Below are 17810 nucleotides of genomic sequence, written 5' to 3'. Positions count from 1 at the left end.
AACTCGCGTGTTGAGGGCCATCGATGATCTGCTCGTTCCTTAATCATTACAATGGTGAGACTTGACGCTGTCGATACGGAATCTTGTAGTAAGGTTTTCAAGCGAACAAAATAAATGACTTCTGGTCAATGAGGGAATTTTTTCCATGCAAACGATGGGTTCTTCCGTGTCGGCCTGAGTGCCGATAAATTCGCTCTTTCGTGTAAGGGCACGCCATTCAGTGAGTGAGAACGCTTTATTTGGGATTGAACTTCGGAGATGAGTCTGCATAATTATCGAAGCATGACATGCGCCGCGTGGAGAATGTGAAGAGGGGCGGTCGTCCTACTCCCGGCCATGCTTTTCCTTTCCCAGTCGAGAGGGATGATGTAACATGAGAATCCCGATGCGCGTTAGATGAACGCGTTCTGGGCCCAAACTCTGTACATATCTGTAAATCGGAAGCGTTCGACGAGGACATCGAGACGAGATTTCTGTTCGTCTGTCATCAATCTCTTCCAGTCGCCGTTCCTCGCGTAACGGTAATGTTCTACCGAAACAGTTTCGGTTTCGTTCCTCCGAAGAGATTCTAAGCTCGTTGCAGTAGCTATGGCCTGTAAAGATAATCAGAGGTGATGATTTGTTTTCTCCGCGGCGAAAAATCTGCTCATCGAGGGCTCCAGATCGTCGAGCTTACCGTGACTGCTTCGGGACTGACTGATACTTTGATAAAGTCGGCAATTTCAACGATCGCCCTGACAGGGTTCGCCATCAATTCCTCGTAGAGGAGAACTTTCGTGGTGGGCTCGTTCCGGGCTTCATACCAGCCGGCGATGTGATCGAAGTAGTCCCCGAACGGCACCTCGCCCCGTATGAAGCATTCGAAGAAGTCACTGAAGGCAGCATCGTATTTGCCGCTGGAAGAGAGATCATCATTTAAAATTCTGCTGCAATGAATTTACTGTGCGAATCTCGGAGCAGGGGCGCACACCTGGCGATAGGGAATCGCGAGATCAGCCGTTGTCGTAGATATCTTGTCGAGTTTTATGGCGTCAAGCGTAATCGCGAGTTGCTTGACCACTTTCTGGGTCATAGAGGCAAAGTTTCGGCGCTCGATTCCTCATCTACGGCTCGACAAACAGGCCGGTATCGCGTATCTGCCGCAGGAAATCAGGAGCTTTTGCCCGCTGTTGTGACGTAATCAGTTCTCCGTCGGTGGAGCGGTGCACGTAGAAAATGAAACTCAGCGTATCGGATGCTTACTTCACTTTCAGATGATGATAGTAGGACACGCAAACATCGTACGGATTCCTCAGTATATAAATGTTCTTCTGAACCTCGGAGGGAACGAAAGCTTTCGGCAGGTGGTGATGAATCAAGCGACCCTCATCTCTCTGAAAATTATCGGTTCTTGGAGGCGGACTGGAGTTACGGGCATAAGAAGCATAGCCCAATATTCGCAAAACACCTTGTCCGCTCACAATCTGTGAATTCGGCTGTCAGTAAAATATGAAGACTCCAGCAGCATACCTTAGTTAAGTGGCGATCTACAACGTCCGGGTCCACCTGTTCGATGCATGGGAAATAAAGGCTCCGCATCTCTTTCAGTGTTGGGAGAGGTTTATCTGTCCCCTTCAGCAGACTCCAAATGATATATTGCACCCAGCTTCCGCCTGCGGAGGGGAATAGGGCGGTGAAGAGACACTCACACCGAGCCATGGGCGAACCCGTGATCAATCTCTAATTATCGATTTATCGGACATTGATGATGATGGCTCACCGGCACGCGGGAACGACCCAACATAGATATCTTTTTCCAACGGCTTGAACCAGAGAACTTTCCTCATCTGTTCTCTAGTATACTGATTCTTCGACACTACCAAGCCTTGTACATTGAAGAGTTGCATCTTGGCGTGATCTTCAGCGTTAGACGGTATGTTCCGTCCCTTGGAGCCTTCACTCGCGAAGCGTTCTTGGGAAATGTTCCTGGAAGGGTAATTTGAATGAGGAAACCGAGCTGCTGCATGTTTATACCGCTCGTTGGGAGAAACTCCAACTCCAGACATCGTGTCAGAATGCTATCACTAGCAATGGTTCCATCGTCCCAGTGACGTTCTCCCTCTTATCTCCGCAAACAACCTTGGATACCGATAGTGACGGCGCGGCGGATCACCGAGCTTCAGCGTTTCTCTGCCATTGTGTCGCCACTTCCAAGCGCAGAAGTAAAACAAAGCTCTCAGAGTTTATTCTTCTGAACGTTTCTCGGATCGATTATCATTCCCCCAACCCAATCTAGGGTTCGGAGCGATGAACAGGACGACCGCTCCCGAAATCCCCCTAGCAGGTTTCTCTAGCGTGATTACTTGCTCGATCGATTAATTGAATAATTGAATGGAGCCTATCGCTCCGTAAAGAGGACAAAAACCGGCGAACTTGGACATCCGGGGATCGTGAAGCGATTCCTCCGAGCCTCCTCATGCACTCTTTGGCAATTTGCCATCAATCCTGCCTATGAGCGGGAGGAAACGGTCTAGACGGCATGTCTCTCAAATTTTCATGGACGTCCGGTCGTCTGTTCTAGACTGTAGGCAAGCGTGAAATTTCGGTTTAGCTATGCGCGAGCCTGTGCCTCGGAGAGTGAGGATGTTTAAGAGCGGGAAGCCTATTTCTGATCCGTTCGAGAGAAGCGGGCGGGTCCAAATCAGGGAAGCAAGGCGAACGGATGCTGGCATCGACGCCACCGTCAAAGCCCGAGGAAAGATATCCGCGGAATGGATGGAATGCCGCTTCCGTTGTCAACAGCGACGGACCATCGGAGTCTAGTGTCGCGAAAATTCCGATTGACTCTCCGGAGCCCGCAGCGAAGCGGATCGTGAACGGATGAACTCAAAAATGGCTAAAGGGTTAACTCACTGCGTTGTGGCCGGCATATTATCGCTGCTCTGCTCGAGTTGAGTCCATGTATCACAGCGCTAACTAACAGGTTGGACTCGTGGTGGTGCACGGACTAATGGAAAACGTGACTCTCTTCGATACAGTGAGCCCACTCAAGTAGACACCAGTGCTCCCTCTCTCCCTGACGAGAAGTGAAACACACATGGACGATCCCGGGGAGTGAAAAGCGGAGTGTCCTCTCGCGGCGACCCGGCGTGATTTGCCGGGGGTTGATTGAAGCGGACCCCGCGACGAGAGTTGGGGTTTGCCGGCCGGCTTCAGAATCGGGACAAGTTTCCGGAGCGGTCTCGACCGGCCTGATTTAACCTCGACCACTTCGCTTTTTTGCTCATTCATAAGAGAGCTGAACCAATTTTTTCGAAAGCCATTAAGGGATGCGCTCGTCGGAGAAATCCGACCCGCGAACGGCGCTCTCGTACGACGCCTATACGAGTCTTCACCGACAGGGGAGGTATTCGCTTACTCACACCCTCCGGCCGGTGGCCAGCCCGCGTTTCGGGTACGGAATCGATGGAGGAGAGACCCTTCGAAGAGTCTATGACAATCAAGGAGTATTCATGCTGGAGCACGGATATGTTCCGTAATATTCGAACCTCGAGTTGCAGTTATAGACTTCTGTACCCAATTAATCCGATACATGGAAAGATCATAGAAATCTTCTTCAATATTCTGTTTGTATGAGATCGAGGTATTTAACAATTTATGTAGCCCATAGACGATAGACACTTTAATCACCACTCTTGGATGCAGCCAATGAGTCCTCGGGGAGCCCAATTCTCCCCTCTCGAGGTGAAGGAGGATCCCTATCTGGTGACGCTCCTCATGTTCCTTGAGAAATCCAGTCAGTTTTGAATAATTATTCAAAACTGACTGAATTTAAAGAACTATAATTCATCCGGCTCGTACGCGGCAACCGAGCGGAGTCATACGTGCCGGTCTTCGTTCCCTCGTTTCGTTGAAAGTGATCAGGGCGGCTGACGTTTCTCGATCGAACGTCATGGGACGCTTTCCATGAGCGCCAGGGCGACTGCTCTATCGATCACGAACATCTCAGTATCAATTGATATCCAGGGTTCGTAGGCCGTTAATGTCTCGGACCGATGAAAAGCTTGACGGCGAACGGACTTCACTGGGATCACGAAGAGCCTTTTCGTCTCTTACCACCGTCTCCGCGTCGCGGGACGACTAAGAACGACCCTCCGGATATGCATTCCTGAATATTAGCAGCGGTGTCCGTGAGCCGATCACGGAGTCCGAAGGAGGTTCGCCTATCTTGAGATTCTCTCTCATCATATCCCCTGAATTTTTCGCGCGACTTTCCCATTGACACTTAAGAGGCGTGAGTTTTCTCGACTCCCACCGTGATTCCTGTCCGGATTGATGCAGCGTACCGGAGAACTCAAAAAGAAATCAATCACGCGATCTCAGTCTCCTGAAGATCCGAGACTCGTTCTCGGACGCAGGAGGAAGAACGAATCATTACTGATGTAGACGAGGCAGAGGAGCGCCCCAAGCATTGATAATATGGAAAGCGCTATGAACAGTAGGGATAGGGTCTGTCGCTCTAGAACTCTGGAACAGCCATCTGACTGCAAACAGTCAGTGAGGAGTGACTCAGAATGTGAGAGGAATATGGGAAAGGTCAGCTTCATTGGCAAGCAAGGCTGGTTCCGCCTCTGATTTTTCGCATCGAATACTTCCCGGGATACCTCCATTTGATGTATCGAGTTCCCAAAACACCCCCCGACCCCGAGAGCTCATTTCGTCGAAGACGTCCGGAGATCATCGACGGCGAGGGGCATTCCCAGCAGACAGTCCTGGAACTCCGCATTGATGACAGGTCGCCTTTCCGTTATCCGGACCCCGCCTGAGAAACATTCCCGTTCCGTGTCCCCGGAACCCGCCGAAAAACTTTGTCGAAATTTCTAAGTATAAAAATTAGTTTATTTTTCGTTATATAATTCTCGTATCCGGAGCGTCGCCGGTTTTGCCGGATGTGATCATCGACCAAAATGTTCCCTCGCAGCGATTCCTGCTCACCGAGTGGTCCAACAGATTCGAAATGTAAGCGAACGGGTTGAGACATCATCGATATCTTTGGATGGCGAGATCTGCCGAAAGTGCAACTTAAAGAGCGTCTTGCTGACTTAGGATTGCCTCATCTGATCCAAGGAAACAGTTGTCGCGAGACAACATTTACCGAAGTAGAATCTGTCGGCGCTTAACAGTCCACTCATAAATCACAACTTCGTCTTCACCGGGTTTCAGCTTATATAAATCTTTGACTCCCTCTATATTCCCGTAGTGCATATTCGAAGCCTCAACGCTCAGCTCTGACGGGTCTTTCAATAAATTAAAAACATTTCTCAAATCAAGATACCACAATAATTTCTAATGGAAAGAATAATGCCTCTCTGAGCCAAGGAGCTCCCGTGCGATCAGAGCATACAAACTGAACCTTAAGCCTTGAACGAGCCGGAAATATTTCCACGGGAGACTGTAAATTAGGCGTTCCTCCGAGAAGGAGCTGGAAACACAAGGCGTAATACTAGCCGAGTCAGAGGACAACTGATCAGCTGCGGTCTTAATCGCCGGATGAGTAAGCTCAGAGAAGACATGCTTCGATGCGGTCCGCGAAGGACCGACGACTCTTGACAGCACTGAGACTAGAATAACGAGAAGCCTATATCGCTGGCCGTCGTCTTACAAAGTGATCGTTTGCGAATGCATCCTTATGTGTGAGGGGGCTTATCTATTGCTCAAGCCAACTTGGAGAGGACGAATTTGGTGTCTTGACCTTGATATTGAATTGTTTCAAGGTGGCCTCTAAAGATGACTGATTGCCGCTAAAATAAGCAGACACGGCATTGTGTAGAAGGAGCAACTGCTTGTGCATCACCTTAACCTGAAAACAAATCCATCGCTGTAATGGCCACCTCTGAATATTTCGTCGCGATATGAATCAGTTCGGTTGTTTTCGGCAAACCTTATTTTCATGGAGGAATTTCATCTTGATCTGAACATCTCCACGGAGGCGTTCATATTTGTCTCTCTGCGCCTCGAAACTCGCTTTTGCCTCCACAACCTAAGAGTTTCGGATGTGGGGATTAGAGTATTTCGTGGAAAGTTATCGAATTAAACATCCGACTGTACTGACTGCACCCATCATTCCCAGCATGAGCAGGAAACCCGCATACCTTCGTGGCCTGAGCTGGACCCCCGTGGGCGGACAGCTCCTCGAGATCGCATCGGTAAGCGTCGAACTCGAGCCGAGCGTTCTCATAATGTCGAATCGTTATCAGAGTATCTTCGATGGTTTTGTTACAAAGAGTCGAAAGGGAGGAAACGAAGAAGTTCAACGCGCCTGGAGAGAGGATTCTAAATTCATGACGAGTCCTACTAATCGTGAGGCATTTCAAGAAGGATGGACTTCATAGGAGCCAAGAGGTTAGTGAACTCACCGAGCAGCGTCTCTCCGTTCTTGGAGAGATTCTTCTGTGTCTCAGCGTTGTAGAGAAATTCTTGCTGCAGTTCCGGACTCTTCTGGGCCAAGTCGGAGAAACACTCGCCCAGAGCGGCCTGCGTCGCCACGGTGTTGTAAAAATGACTTGTAAGAAGTTTGGCGAGTCGGAGAATATTCAGATACTTCTGATGAGTTTCGCGGAGCAACTCTATGTTGGCTTCTAGCTCTCCGTCCACCGTCCGAATACCCTGCGGGATATCGAGCATCCATTTAGACATGCGGTGGAGCATAGCCGGAATTTTCGAGTTTTCGCAGTGCATCAAGAAGATTCTGACCTTGCCCATTTTCTCCGCTAGTATCTGCCGCGTGCACTTGTATGTGGATAAACTCCATTGTTTAATCTGCTCGATTTTGCTCCTCGTTGCCGGGGAGGGTGTGAGGCTGCCTAGAGGCCCAGGCGAACCCATGTTGGTCGACACGCCGTTCGGGCCGCCCCATTGCAGCGTGGTAGGCCTCTGGTTGACCCCAGCACCCGCCACCCCACCGTCCACTTCCTCTCCGGACATAGGGTTCACCTGAAATGATCGGGTCAGTCTCTCAGGAACGAAATCACCAGAGCGATAGATTTTGGTGCATCTCACGCGTCTCCTCCGGCGGACACTCGATCCGTGGTGCAAGCATGCGAACCATCCACCCCTCCCCCTCGATAATTCGTATGATCGAACCCATGTTATTCACACAAGCCGTGGTTTAGCCTCAAAACAAAAGGAACTCACTTGGGTATCGAGGGCTTGCATCATCGTGAACGAACGATCGTATGACGACTGCTTCACTATCTACAGCACCAATTCACTCGATTCAGTCTAAGACTTGAAAAAGCCTAAGTACACGTCGGCAGTCGTCGGCCCGAAGGAGGAGGGAGAGCCGCCGGGATGACTTAGGCTCCGAGTTCCGGGACGCAACACTCGATCAGTGAGAATTCGTTCTACAAATTTTCAATCGCACCGCTGAGAGATGGATAGGAGGAAAGCATCATCTGGCCACCCAGCTGAGAATGTCTCTAGCCCGCTCGAAAATTCACTGAATGGCTCTCGTTTGGCGAAGTTCGAGGTCTCTTGCACTTTATCTAGGAACTCTTATAGAGACGGGAAGATTCTCCAGGGGAAACGTCTGGCCGAAGGCATTAAATCGCTATCCTCCTCATAGAACCAGCGACCACCGACGACCCGCTGAGCTGTCAGTTCAGCGGACGATCCTCGGTCTCAGTCAGAGCGAACGCGAACCCCTGGTAGCGTTCGGAGATCTTCGATTCCTACAAGTTGGAGTGTTCGACAGGGAGTGAATTCTTCCCTAACGACGTACCTGCATTGGAGTTCGGCAAATTCAGATAGCAGATATACCCAATGAATGTACAGAAGTCCTGGCTGAAATAATGCGCTGTACTGCCACTCCCGCGGGTCGATCCACCTATCCGCTCCGAGTTGATTCTAAGTCTGCCTCATCGACGGAAGACATGTCCGCCGCTCATGCCGTCACCTGCACACGAGGGAAGCGAGTCTTTTTTCGTACTACACTGAGTACATCAGAGAAATTCTACGCGAAGGAGGAGAGCCCTCAAAACAATGTTGATGCTGATCTTTGTTTGGGGTTTGAAGCTCAGTCCAGCAGCTGCGGCCGTATCTTGGGGCGTGCGCGCTGACTCATCATTGTCATTATCGATTCCAGCTCCGGATCCGTACATGGTTGGCGCATACACAGCGGTTGAAAGAGCTCGACTGCATGGATCTCGGCTGTCACCAGCCTAATTCACACGAGAGCTCCCCGAATTCCTGGATTATTCTGTGATGATTATTGATCAGCACGACCTTTCTCTACACCTGAAATTTCGGTGGTGTATCCCGGCTCTGACGTAGTACGCTTCCAAGAGCCTAAGTTTTAATGGGACGTCGTACCCTCTCGATCTTCAACATCGAAGAGGCAAGGCATACGCCACCCACAGAAGGAGTAATCCGAGTTGTCTTCGGAGGGGCTCACCGGACTTGTATCTGTCTGGATTAATTAGGAAATCACAATCGGGGTGTACTCGGTGGAGTACAGAGGCTCCGATTGGCAAGGAGAAGAGAGACGATCCGAAGGACAAAGACGATCGCCCTTGCGCAGAATTGAGTCGAAATATAGAAAAGTCTAACTTTACTTATGCAAATGATGAGTATTTATTTAGGATGACATAGCTAATATTCGCGAAGTTTATCGAGTACTCAAAAGCGAAACCTCCATCAGTTTACCACTTCTTGTATGTTTCTCTCGATCATCGAACGTTTTTGCCAGAACACAATAAGGGCTCTTCCGTGCAGCGATTTATTGCCGGCTTTGAGATGCGGGCTCTCGAAAGATGGGCTGATCCGTGTTCGATGTCAGTGAGATAAAGCAGCGTGTGGTATTCCCTTCCCAGTCTTTCCGGCCATTGCTCTCAGCCACGCTCGTAGCTGCATGGAAGATTCCCATTGGTCGATGCTCAGCGTTCTCTAAGCTTGCGGGTGAAAGGCGCCAAGATATTTGCTCTTGTTATATCATGCGAACAGCAACAATGATCGATCGGATGCGTAGACGATATTAGTAACGTGAGGCGTTTGATGACGATAGCGTAGGAGGAGTTTACTCGCGAGCCATGCTCACCGAGGAGCGGTTCTTGGCTCGGAGCTTAGCGACGCTCTGTTCCGCAAGATTCGCGCGCTCATCGGCGTCCTCGAGTTCCTGTTGAGCTTTGCGATATTTGGCGAGGTTCATGGCGGCGATCTCTTCAGCCTCCTCGATTTGTCTCTTGTACGTGCTGATCTTCTGCTGGAGTTTGTCGACGAGTTCCTGCATGCGCTCGTGGTTCTTGCGATCTTCTTCGGCCTGGAACTGGAGCTCCTTGATCCTGCGTTCACCCTTGCGCGCGTTCTTGGCGGCATCGGCGTGTCGGCGTTGCTCGGTCTCCAATTCGGATTCGAGCTGTCGGCACTTGTGTTCAAGCTTCTCGATGAGCTTCTTGCCTCCCTTGAGGGCCGCGGCCTCGGCTTCATCGAGACGAACTTGAAGATCCTTCATCTGGATCTCGAGAGCTTTGCGCATCTTCTCCTGGGAGCCAGCGTGTTCCTGCTCAGCGCGAAGCTCATCGGCCAGACGAGCAGCATCGACCATCGCCTTCTTGGCTTTTTCCTCAGAGGCCTTGCACTCGTTGATCATCTCGTCGAGATCAGCCTGCAGCGCGGACATTTCTCCCTCAAGCTTCCTCTTGGCCATTCCGAGAGAAGCGTTGTTGGCACCCAGTTCGTTGTTGGCTTCTCTGAGCTCGAGGTTCTCACCCTCGGCGGCTCGGCGTGCCCGCTCCGATTGCTCCAAGAGCTGCTTGGCTTCCTCAAGAGAGCCATGAAGCTGATTTGCGCGGCGTTCAGCGTTGGCATACTGATCGCGAGCTTCGTCGCGAGCCTTCTGTTCGTCTTCGATCTGCGACTGCATGTCTTTGATCGTCTGCTGATACCTCTTGATGGTCTTCTGAGCTTCAGCGTTGGCCTTGTTGGCTCCGTCAAGAGCGATCTCGAGCTCGTTGATGTCGGATTCGAGTTTCTTCTTCAACCTGAGTGCCTCGGCACGTCCCTTGGCCTCAGCCTCGAGGGAGGCTTGCATGGAGTCGAGGGCACGTTGGTGGTTCTTGCGGGTGTTCTCGAATTCCTCCTCCTTCTCCTGGATACGACGCTCGATCTCCTGGCGCACCTGGCTGAGTTCAAGTTGAGCGCGGAGTACCTGTAAGTCGACGAATGGGAATTAGTCTCGTCGTGCCGTCGCCCGCAGGGACCCCCACCCTGCCAATTGGCAAGAATTCCAGCACATATGTAAATCGGCGACGAACCTTGTTCTCCTCCTGTTCGAGTGCTGCTTCAGCCTCCTCGAGAGCGTGTTGCAGTTCGTCCTTCTCGAGCTCGAGCCTCTTGCGAGCCTTTTCGAGCTCGTGGACGGATCGTCCGCCTTCGCCGAGTTGATCCAGAAGGTCCTTGAGTTCATCTTGGAGGTTCTTGTTCTCTCTCTTGACAGCCTCGTAGTGCTCCTGCGACTCGTCGTAGGCAGCTCGGAGTTTGAATACCTCGGTGGAGTAGTTGCGGCATTCCTTCTGCGATGCGTCCAACTCGGCAGCGAGATCGTCGGTCTTCGCTTTCCATTCGGCGATGACCTTGTCGAACGACTTCTGACGCTTCTCGAGTTGAGCGGCCAATTGTTGGGCGCGATCGACTTCAGCATGCATGTCGTCGAGTTCACCCTGGAGGTGGCTCTTGGTCTTCTCGAGACCGGACACCTTGGCGTTGAGACCCTCGATGAGTTCCTCAGCGCCTTGCAGCTTGATCTGCAGTCTCTTCCTGGACTCCTCGAGCTCTTCGAGACGAGCGAGCCCCTCAGATTCGTACTTGCTCCTCCAGAGTTGAGCATCGGCGTTCGCCTTCGAAAGTTGGCGTTGCAAGTCAGCCTTGGCTTCCTGCTCTTCCTCGAGGGCTTCACGGAGGTTGTCGAGATCGTGTTCAATGTTGCGGTACTTTCCAAGAATAGCAGCTCGTTCCTACACGGAATTCTAGAGCGTGAGTCGATGTCAAATAAATTGAGCAGCTCAACAATAATAATTTTGGCAATCCGAGCCGCTTGCGTACCCTGTTCTCCTCATCGGCAGCACGCTTGGCCTCCTCGGCCTGGCTGGCGAGTGAGGCCTTCTGCTTCGAAAGCTGGCTGATTTGGCTCTCGGCCTCTTCGAGCTGTCGCTGGAGCTCGGAGTTTTCGAGAGCCAGCTTCTTCTTGGCGGCATCGAAGTCGTTGACTGTGCGATTGGACTCGTCAAGCTTGTACTGCGTGTCTTGAAGTTGAACTTCAAGCATTTTCGCCTGACGTTCAGAGTTGGCCTGCAATTTCAGAGATTTTCAGAATGGCTCTCAGGGTCTCACGTCGAGCCACGCATGCACGAATTCTCTGAGCAAGATGCTTGTCAAACGCTGAATGAATGGATTCGCTTTGAGGTGGATGCAAATATTCGATCCCCTCCGACGAACCGAATGACGAAAACCAACGTCGCGTCTTTCCGGAGTGCCCTCTGGGGGAATCGTTCTCGCGGAATTCTTGCAGCATAATCGAAGCTGCTGCGATTCATTATTATTACTCAAGGGGAAGGAGGAGTATTACTTTCGAAAATGCAACGCGAAATACCTGAAGCTTCATAGCGTGGTCGAGAGATGACTGAGCATCCACGGCTTGGGATTTGAAACCGGCGCAGTCCTTTTCAAGTCTTTAATAGAGGTTTTACTTAGGAGAAGGGTTCGAATGTGCGGTCAGTTTTCAGTTGGACAGTTAATTAGTTTGCTCGCTCCGCAAGAAGCGCTCGCTCGCTTGCTCGCTTCAACAAGGTGCGTTCGAAAGTGCCTTTCATCAGAGGGAAGCCTGAATTTTCATTTCGAGGCATAGACGCTGTACCTTCTCCCGCTGAACGTGTTCAACGTTTTGGCGCATGTCATCGGCCTCAGATTTGAATTGCGATCTTTCCTTCTCGAGCCTTTTATGAGCAGAAGCGATTAGGAGATTCGATAATGAACAGCAGGGATCGAAATCATATCGATGCTGTTTTTTTTCCAATAGCCGGCATTATTATTGGATCCACTCCGTCTCTCCCCGCCCAGACCCCATTCAGTTTCGTTTATCGATAGAGCGAGACTGTACGGACATCGTTCGGGATTCGGAAAGTCTCAAAAAAATTCCTAACGGTCCCATAACTTACTTGGCCTTCTGCTTATTGAGGTTGTCGATCGTGTCGGTCATCTCGGCCACCATGGAGTTGTTCTTCTGGCGGAGAGCGGAGACGATTTGCTCGTTCTGCGAGTTGGCCTCCTCCAGATCACGGCGGAGTTTTCCGAGTTCAGCCTCGCGACGCTTGTTCAACTCAATTTGAGCGGAGGTGGCTCCACCGGCCTCCTCGAGACGCTCGGAGAGCTGTTCCAATTCGCGAGCCAAATCGGAACGTTGCTTCTCAGCCTTCGAGCGAGCCTGGCGTTCGGCCTCGAGTTCCTCCTGGAGTTCCTCGACCCGTTGTTGCAAGTCCTTGATCTGCTTCTGGAGCTTGGCGATTTGGGATTGTTCGTCCTCGAGCTTGGTGGCCAAGGCCGCAAGCTCCTTATCCTTGCGTTGGATGGTCTGTTCGAGCTCTTTCTTGTTCTTCTCGAGATCGGCGACCGCTTCCTGAGCGAGTTTCAGGTCTCCCTCGACCTTCCTCTTGGTCTTGTCAAGGTCGGCGCGGGCTTTCTTCTCGCGTTCGAGCGAATCCTCCAATTCATCGAGGGTCTGCTCGAGTTTAGCCTTCACCTTGTTCAAGTGATTGACTTTGTCCTCCTGAGCCTGGAGGTCGTCGGTGGTCTTGCTGCCCTGCTCCTGGAGGGATTTCTTCTCCTTGTTGAGCTTGGCAATGAGTTCTTCCTTCTGGGCGATCTCATCATTCAGGTTTCGGATCTGGTGGTCCTTGGACTGCTTGTCCTGCTCAGCCTTCTGGAGGGAGAGCTGCAGATCTTCGATGTCCTTCTTGTGGGCAGAGATTTCGCCCTCGAGTTTCCTCTTGTTCTGGCCGAGTTTCTGGGCGCTGTCCTCCTCGCGGTGGCAGCGCTCCTCCAGCTCACGGACCTGTCGCTCGAGGTCAGTCTTCTGGGACTGGACCTTGGTGAGACGTTGTTCGATGTCTCCGGCTCCGGTGCGCTCGGATTCAAGTTGCAGGAAGAGTTCGTTCTTCTCCTGGACGAGTTTGGCGTTCTGCGCTTCGAGCTCCTTGCGCAATTTCTCCTCCTTGGCGAGTTTCTCCATCTCCTCCTTGAGTTTGTCTTCGAGAGCTGCATTCGAACAGGAAAACTTTTAGAGAAAATTCGAGAACGTCCATCGACTCTGTACGGTACGGAGGACATCTGCGAATGTTCGCTATTTTCTCTTTACCCTTAAGCTCGTCCTCGGCCTTGGTCATGTTGAGGAGCGGCTTCACCTTGATGAAGAGTTTCCACCAGGCCCAGTTGCGCATCTGAGCGAACTGACGAAGGTTCCTCTGCAGGACGCGCAGGGCCAACCTGCGAAATGAGAAGGAAATTAGAGCTTCGATCGAGCGGAACGAATTCGAAACCTCGATGGCGGATCGCTCACCGTTGCTCCTTGAGTTTCTGGAAGTGTTTCTTGCAAAGATACCAACGGCAGGCTGATTGAATCATGGTCATGATCTTGGCGAGACGTTCGTCACGCATCTCCTCAAGACGACCCAACACTCCGGCGCGGAAGAAGATCTGGTGCAGAAAAACAATCGTTGTAGACCGGCGTCTCATCAGAGCGGCACATGACCGGCACTCCAGGGAGGGAGTTCTGAGACTTTCCCAGAGCGAGGCGAGGTATTCCCACCAGCGACCGTCCATGAGTCAGGCGACTCTAGGACAAATAGGACAACGTCCACTCCCGATCGAATCGGGGTACAACACTTAACGTAGAAGCCATCTGATGGCCTTCTACCTTTGTGCTACCGAATCGGTATTCATCTTTGTCAAGGCCGATGTTAGAGATAACGGCGATCGAAGAATCCTTGGCTTCGGAGTGTTTCTTGGCCTCTTCGGCCGCAAGAATTGTATAACTGAAGACGGCAATACTCAATTAGAAGGCGTACCTTGGTCAATCCAATTCGATATTGATCCGGATCGAGACCTGTCTGGCTAATGAGCATAGAACCGGCGTCTTTCGGTTCACCGGCAAAGTCTTTGGGGACGGCGTTGGGACCGAGTATCGTGTAGCTGAGATAATCCAATGATCGTTAAATGATGATCGTCCCGGGTGACCAGACTCGTTGCCGCACCGGACGGAGCTCCATCGCACTTACCGTTGACGGAAATCGGCGTAAACCATCCTGTTGGGGAAACCTTTGCGACAAATACGGATGCCTTCAAGCACACCGTTACAGGTGAGCTGATGCATGACGAGATGAGCGTCGATGACTTTAGGCTGCTTGAATTCGTTGGGGATGATGCAACGGACGAAGTGAGGATGAGTAGAGTGGAGGGTGTGCATCAACTTGTTGAGTTGCTCCTGTTTCCCGACGGGAGTTGAGGGAGGCAGACAGATAATTAGAATGATGATAGAATAGAATGGGAATACATTTCGGAGCACTCCTATTCATTCGGAGGACTCCGAGTTCGATCACAGGAGCTTCTGGAAACGTACCCTGTACAAACCGGAGACGGTCTGGAAACCAGAACCCTTCTTTCGGCCACCTCCCTTGCCGCCACCGTCGGCCTTCGCGTCAGCGCCGAGTCCAGGATGGTCTTCGAAGATGGTCTGGAGCAGCTTCAGATTACCCTTCTTGAACTGGTCGACGACACAATCGTTCAGGGGATCCTTGTTCTTCTCGAGCCAGCCGGTGATCGAGTACGATACGGTACCGGCGTAGTGAGCAATGGCGAAGTGAGCGGGTCCGACATCCTTGTTCTTCGGGGGCTTGGGCTTTTGGAAGGGAGCCGACTTGCCCAGATGGGTGCTGTTCAGCTTGTCCTCAAAAGTCTTGTCGGTAGCCTTGGGGAACATAGACTCCTCTTCGAGGATGGACAAGATACCCAGGGGTTTCTCGATGAGCTCGATGCAAGCTTGCAGATCGAGACCGAAATCGATGAAGACCCAGTCGATTCCTTCCCTCTTGTACTCTTCCTGCTCGAGCACGAACATGTGGTGGTTGAAGAACTGCTGGAGTTTCTCGTTGGTGAAGTTGATGCAGAGCTGCTCGAAACCGTTGTAGTCGAAAATTTCGAAACCAGCAATATCAAGCACACCGATGAAATGCTTGCGTGCCTGCTTGGTGTCCAGAGTGTCGTTACACTTCTTGACGAGGAATTTGAACGTACGATCGAACATGGCCTTCGACATGGCGCCGATGGCCGAGTAGACCTGTCCCATAGACTGACCCTTGGTCACGAACTCAGTTCCGACCTTGATCCTGGGCTTGGTCAAGTTCTTGTACAGCTCGTTGGTGTCGACGCCGAGCAGTTTGGCGACCCGTTCTCCCTCCTCGGTTCCATCGGCTTCAGCCTGCTCTTCGCGAGGTCTCTGTTTGAACTTGAGCGTACCGAAGTGCATGACAGAGGCGGTGATACGGTAGACACCGTCCTTCTCGTCGGCGTCGAAACCGAGAATGTCGAAAGCTTCATCGGTGTATCCCATTTCTTCTGCATCGTCCACGCCGGGAATTTCGGTTTTTCCCTGAGACACGTAGTAGTAGTCGTGGATTTCGTCCGACAGGAGCAGTTTCTTCTTCATGTCGGGGATCTTGCCGGACATGAGTTGGTAGAAAATGTGGTAAGACCGCTCAAGGGGCTGTTGCGAAATGACACGAGCCTTCTCGAGCAGATAGGTCTCGATATCGCAACCAGCCAACTTTCCAGTGGGACCGAAATGGATACGGATGAATTTACCGAAACGGGAGGAGTTATCGTTACGGGTGGTCTTAGCGTTACCGAACGACTCGAGTACGGGATTGGTTTGCACGATCTGGTCTTCGAGTGAAGGCTTATTGGCGTCGGCAGCGGTTGGCTTCCTGTCGCTCTTACCGACGTTGGCGAAGTAGGAAATTACTTTCTTGGTGTTCTCAGTCTTTCCGGCTCCGGACTCGCCACTGTGGATAGATCACTTCGTCAGACTGTTTCGCTCGAAAAAACCCAACGCTCGACGTATTGGGATCGGGTCTAATATGTTCACTTCTTCGTATTCCTCGCTGTGGACAAGCGATTCAACAGGAAACTTACGTAATCAACATGGACTGGTCCTCGTTATCTGGAAATATTCAGATTTCAGATTGGATACTAACGTCAGCGTGTAGGCAGCGACGTATCATCGCACGTATTCGAATCCCGTAGCAGCTCGAAGTCCGTCTCGGGAGATGTCGAGAACATTCGGGGTCTCTCACGCCGAGGAAACTAAATTGCTTCCTCGAACCAGGAGCATGAAGAGGCCCATTGCTCTAAAGTCCGTTGAGTACCACTCCGAATCGCTCAGGAGGTCTCCGCCACTGGGTTCCAGCTTCTCGACAAGGACTCACCAGTCAACATGTGCATGTAGGCACCGTCAGAGATGGCGAATACGTGAGGGGGGACCTCGGTCCTCCTCTTGCCCTTGTAGATCATGACGGCACGAGGGGTGTAGATGGGGAACCTCTTGTAGGGATTGATGGCGACACAGAAAAGTCCGGAATAGGTCTGCGTGACGGAAAATTCTATCTCAGGGTTCTCGTTTCACTCAAAGTCTCTCCAGAGCCGATCATGATCAACACGGGATTCAACTCGGCTCCCCCTCCGAGTATGCCTCAAGCCTTCACTTACGTAAATCAGATTGGCGAAGTAACGCTCCTTGAGGTTGTGGAGTACGGAAGCGTCGTTGAGATAAGTCATGTTAGACATATCTTCGCATTTCTCGTACTTCGGCGGATTGACTTGCTGGAGTTGGTCCTTCTTGAAGGTCTTCTTGCCGGAGGGAGTATCGACAACGGCCTTGTCGCCTTCCAGCGACTCGATGTTCCCGAGCACGAAACCCTCCTTCTCGTCGGGGACCCAAGTCATCTTCTTACCATCGTATGGTTTCGTCGCGTCCTTCCTCTTCATCTCCGCAGAGATGTAAAGGTATTCACTTGGATCGGGATCCGTTTGTGCAGCCATCTTGCTCGCGAGTTTCGACTCTCTTTTCGATCAAGAAAAGGTGAAACGAAGTCTGAGAGTCAACTGGCCCACCTGAAACGATCGATAGGCCTTGTTTCAACAATCGCAGACTTATCAAGTTGCATGAACCGCTCGGGGACGGAGAGGGAGAGCGTTCGGGATCAGTTTCGGCAGCGGATAGAGATCAGAATCAAACGCGCTCAGACATGGAATCATGGGGTCGGCCCCCAGGGAGCGAGATCTTAGGGGCAGGGGGATTCTTCGAAATCTTCCTGCGCTGGCTGGAGGGCAAGCAATCATTTAGGAACGGTAGCCGAGGCTCCCGGCTGTTCTCGAGAAGCGTTGGGGGAATAATAATTAGGAATCGAATCCAGTCCACGATCCGTGCTGAATAATCCATTGACAGACACTGGAAACGGGGCAAAGCGCACTAGAGTATCCAATCGGGAACAGTTCTAAGGTTGATCAGTCGGAGCGAAGCGACGGGAGACGAGAGAGAAGCACAACGGGGTGAACAAAGACGATCTGCTAAACACTGAAATGGTGTGACACTCACGCTGCAAAGCCAAATTACTCTGAGACGATCGCTGGTGTCGTAGCTTTTTATACTTGCTGTAATTCCTTCGGTCGTAATGGAGAGAGTCTAATGTAGGGTTCTTGAATAGGCGGGGCCTGAAGGCGGGTCTTTC

General features: G+C 51.5%; 3 protein-coding genes across 3 annotated transcripts; all 3 read right to left on the bottom strand.

The window, feature by feature from the left end:
* Window positions 1-219: 219 nt before the first annotated feature.
* LOC100906669 (sulfotransferase 6B1) lies at window positions 220-3015 on the bottom strand. The gene is made up of 6 exons (XM_003747446.2): window positions 2893-3015; window positions 1760-1965; window positions 1510-1652; window positions 1243-1373; window positions 677-896; window positions 220-593 (listed from the first exon to the last, which is right to left on the bottom strand). The coding sequence occupies exons 1-6, from the start codon at window positions 2907-2909 to the stop codon at window positions 393-395; spliced, it is 918 nt and encodes a 305-aa protein (XP_003747494.1). The 5' UTR covers window positions 2910-3015; the 3' UTR covers window positions 220-392.
* Window positions 3016-4880: 1865 nt separating this feature from the next.
* Arfip (ADP ribosylation factor interacting protein arfaptin) lies at window positions 4881-7197 on the bottom strand. The gene is made up of 6 exons (XM_018641063.1): window positions 7174-7197; window positions 6733-6972; window positions 6396-6645; window positions 6132-6298; window positions 5921-6019; window positions 4881-5839 (listed from the first exon to the last, which is right to left on the bottom strand). Exons 1-6 carry the CDS (start codon window positions 7195-7197, stop codon window positions 5687-5689), a joined length of 933 nt encoding a protein of 310 aa, XP_018496579.1. The 3' UTR covers window positions 4881-5686.
* A 1387-nt stretch (window positions 7198-8584) lies between these two features.
* On the bottom strand, window positions 8585-17121 carry LOC100906425 (myosin heavy chain, muscle). Its single transcript, XM_018641073.1, has 14 exons — window positions 16789-17121; window positions 16509-16665; window positions 16216-16243; window positions 14645-16085; window positions 14304-14509; window positions 14174-14217; window positions 13943-14037; window positions 13586-13722; window positions 13385-13512; window positions 12189-13284; window positions 11888-11966; window positions 11077-11322; window positions 10290-10988; window positions 8585-10183 (listed from the first exon to the last, which is right to left on the bottom strand). Exons 1-14 carry the CDS (start codon window positions 17119-17121, stop codon window positions 9053-9055), a joined length of 5820 nt encoding a protein of 1939 aa, XP_018496589.1. The 3' UTR covers window positions 8585-9052.
* Window positions 17122-17810: the final 689 nt, after the last annotated feature.

The sequence above is a fragment of the Galendromus occidentalis genome, unplaced genomic scaffold (assembly GCF_000255335.2).
Source record: "Galendromus occidentalis unplaced genomic scaffold, Mocc_1.1 scf7180000077522, whole genome shotgun sequence".
NCBI lineage: Eukaryota > Metazoa > Arthropoda > Arachnida > Mesostigmata > Phytoseiidae > Galendromus > Galendromus occidentalis.
Note: the sequence above shows the minus strand (reverse complement) of the source record. Positions and strands in the feature narration are given on the sequence as shown.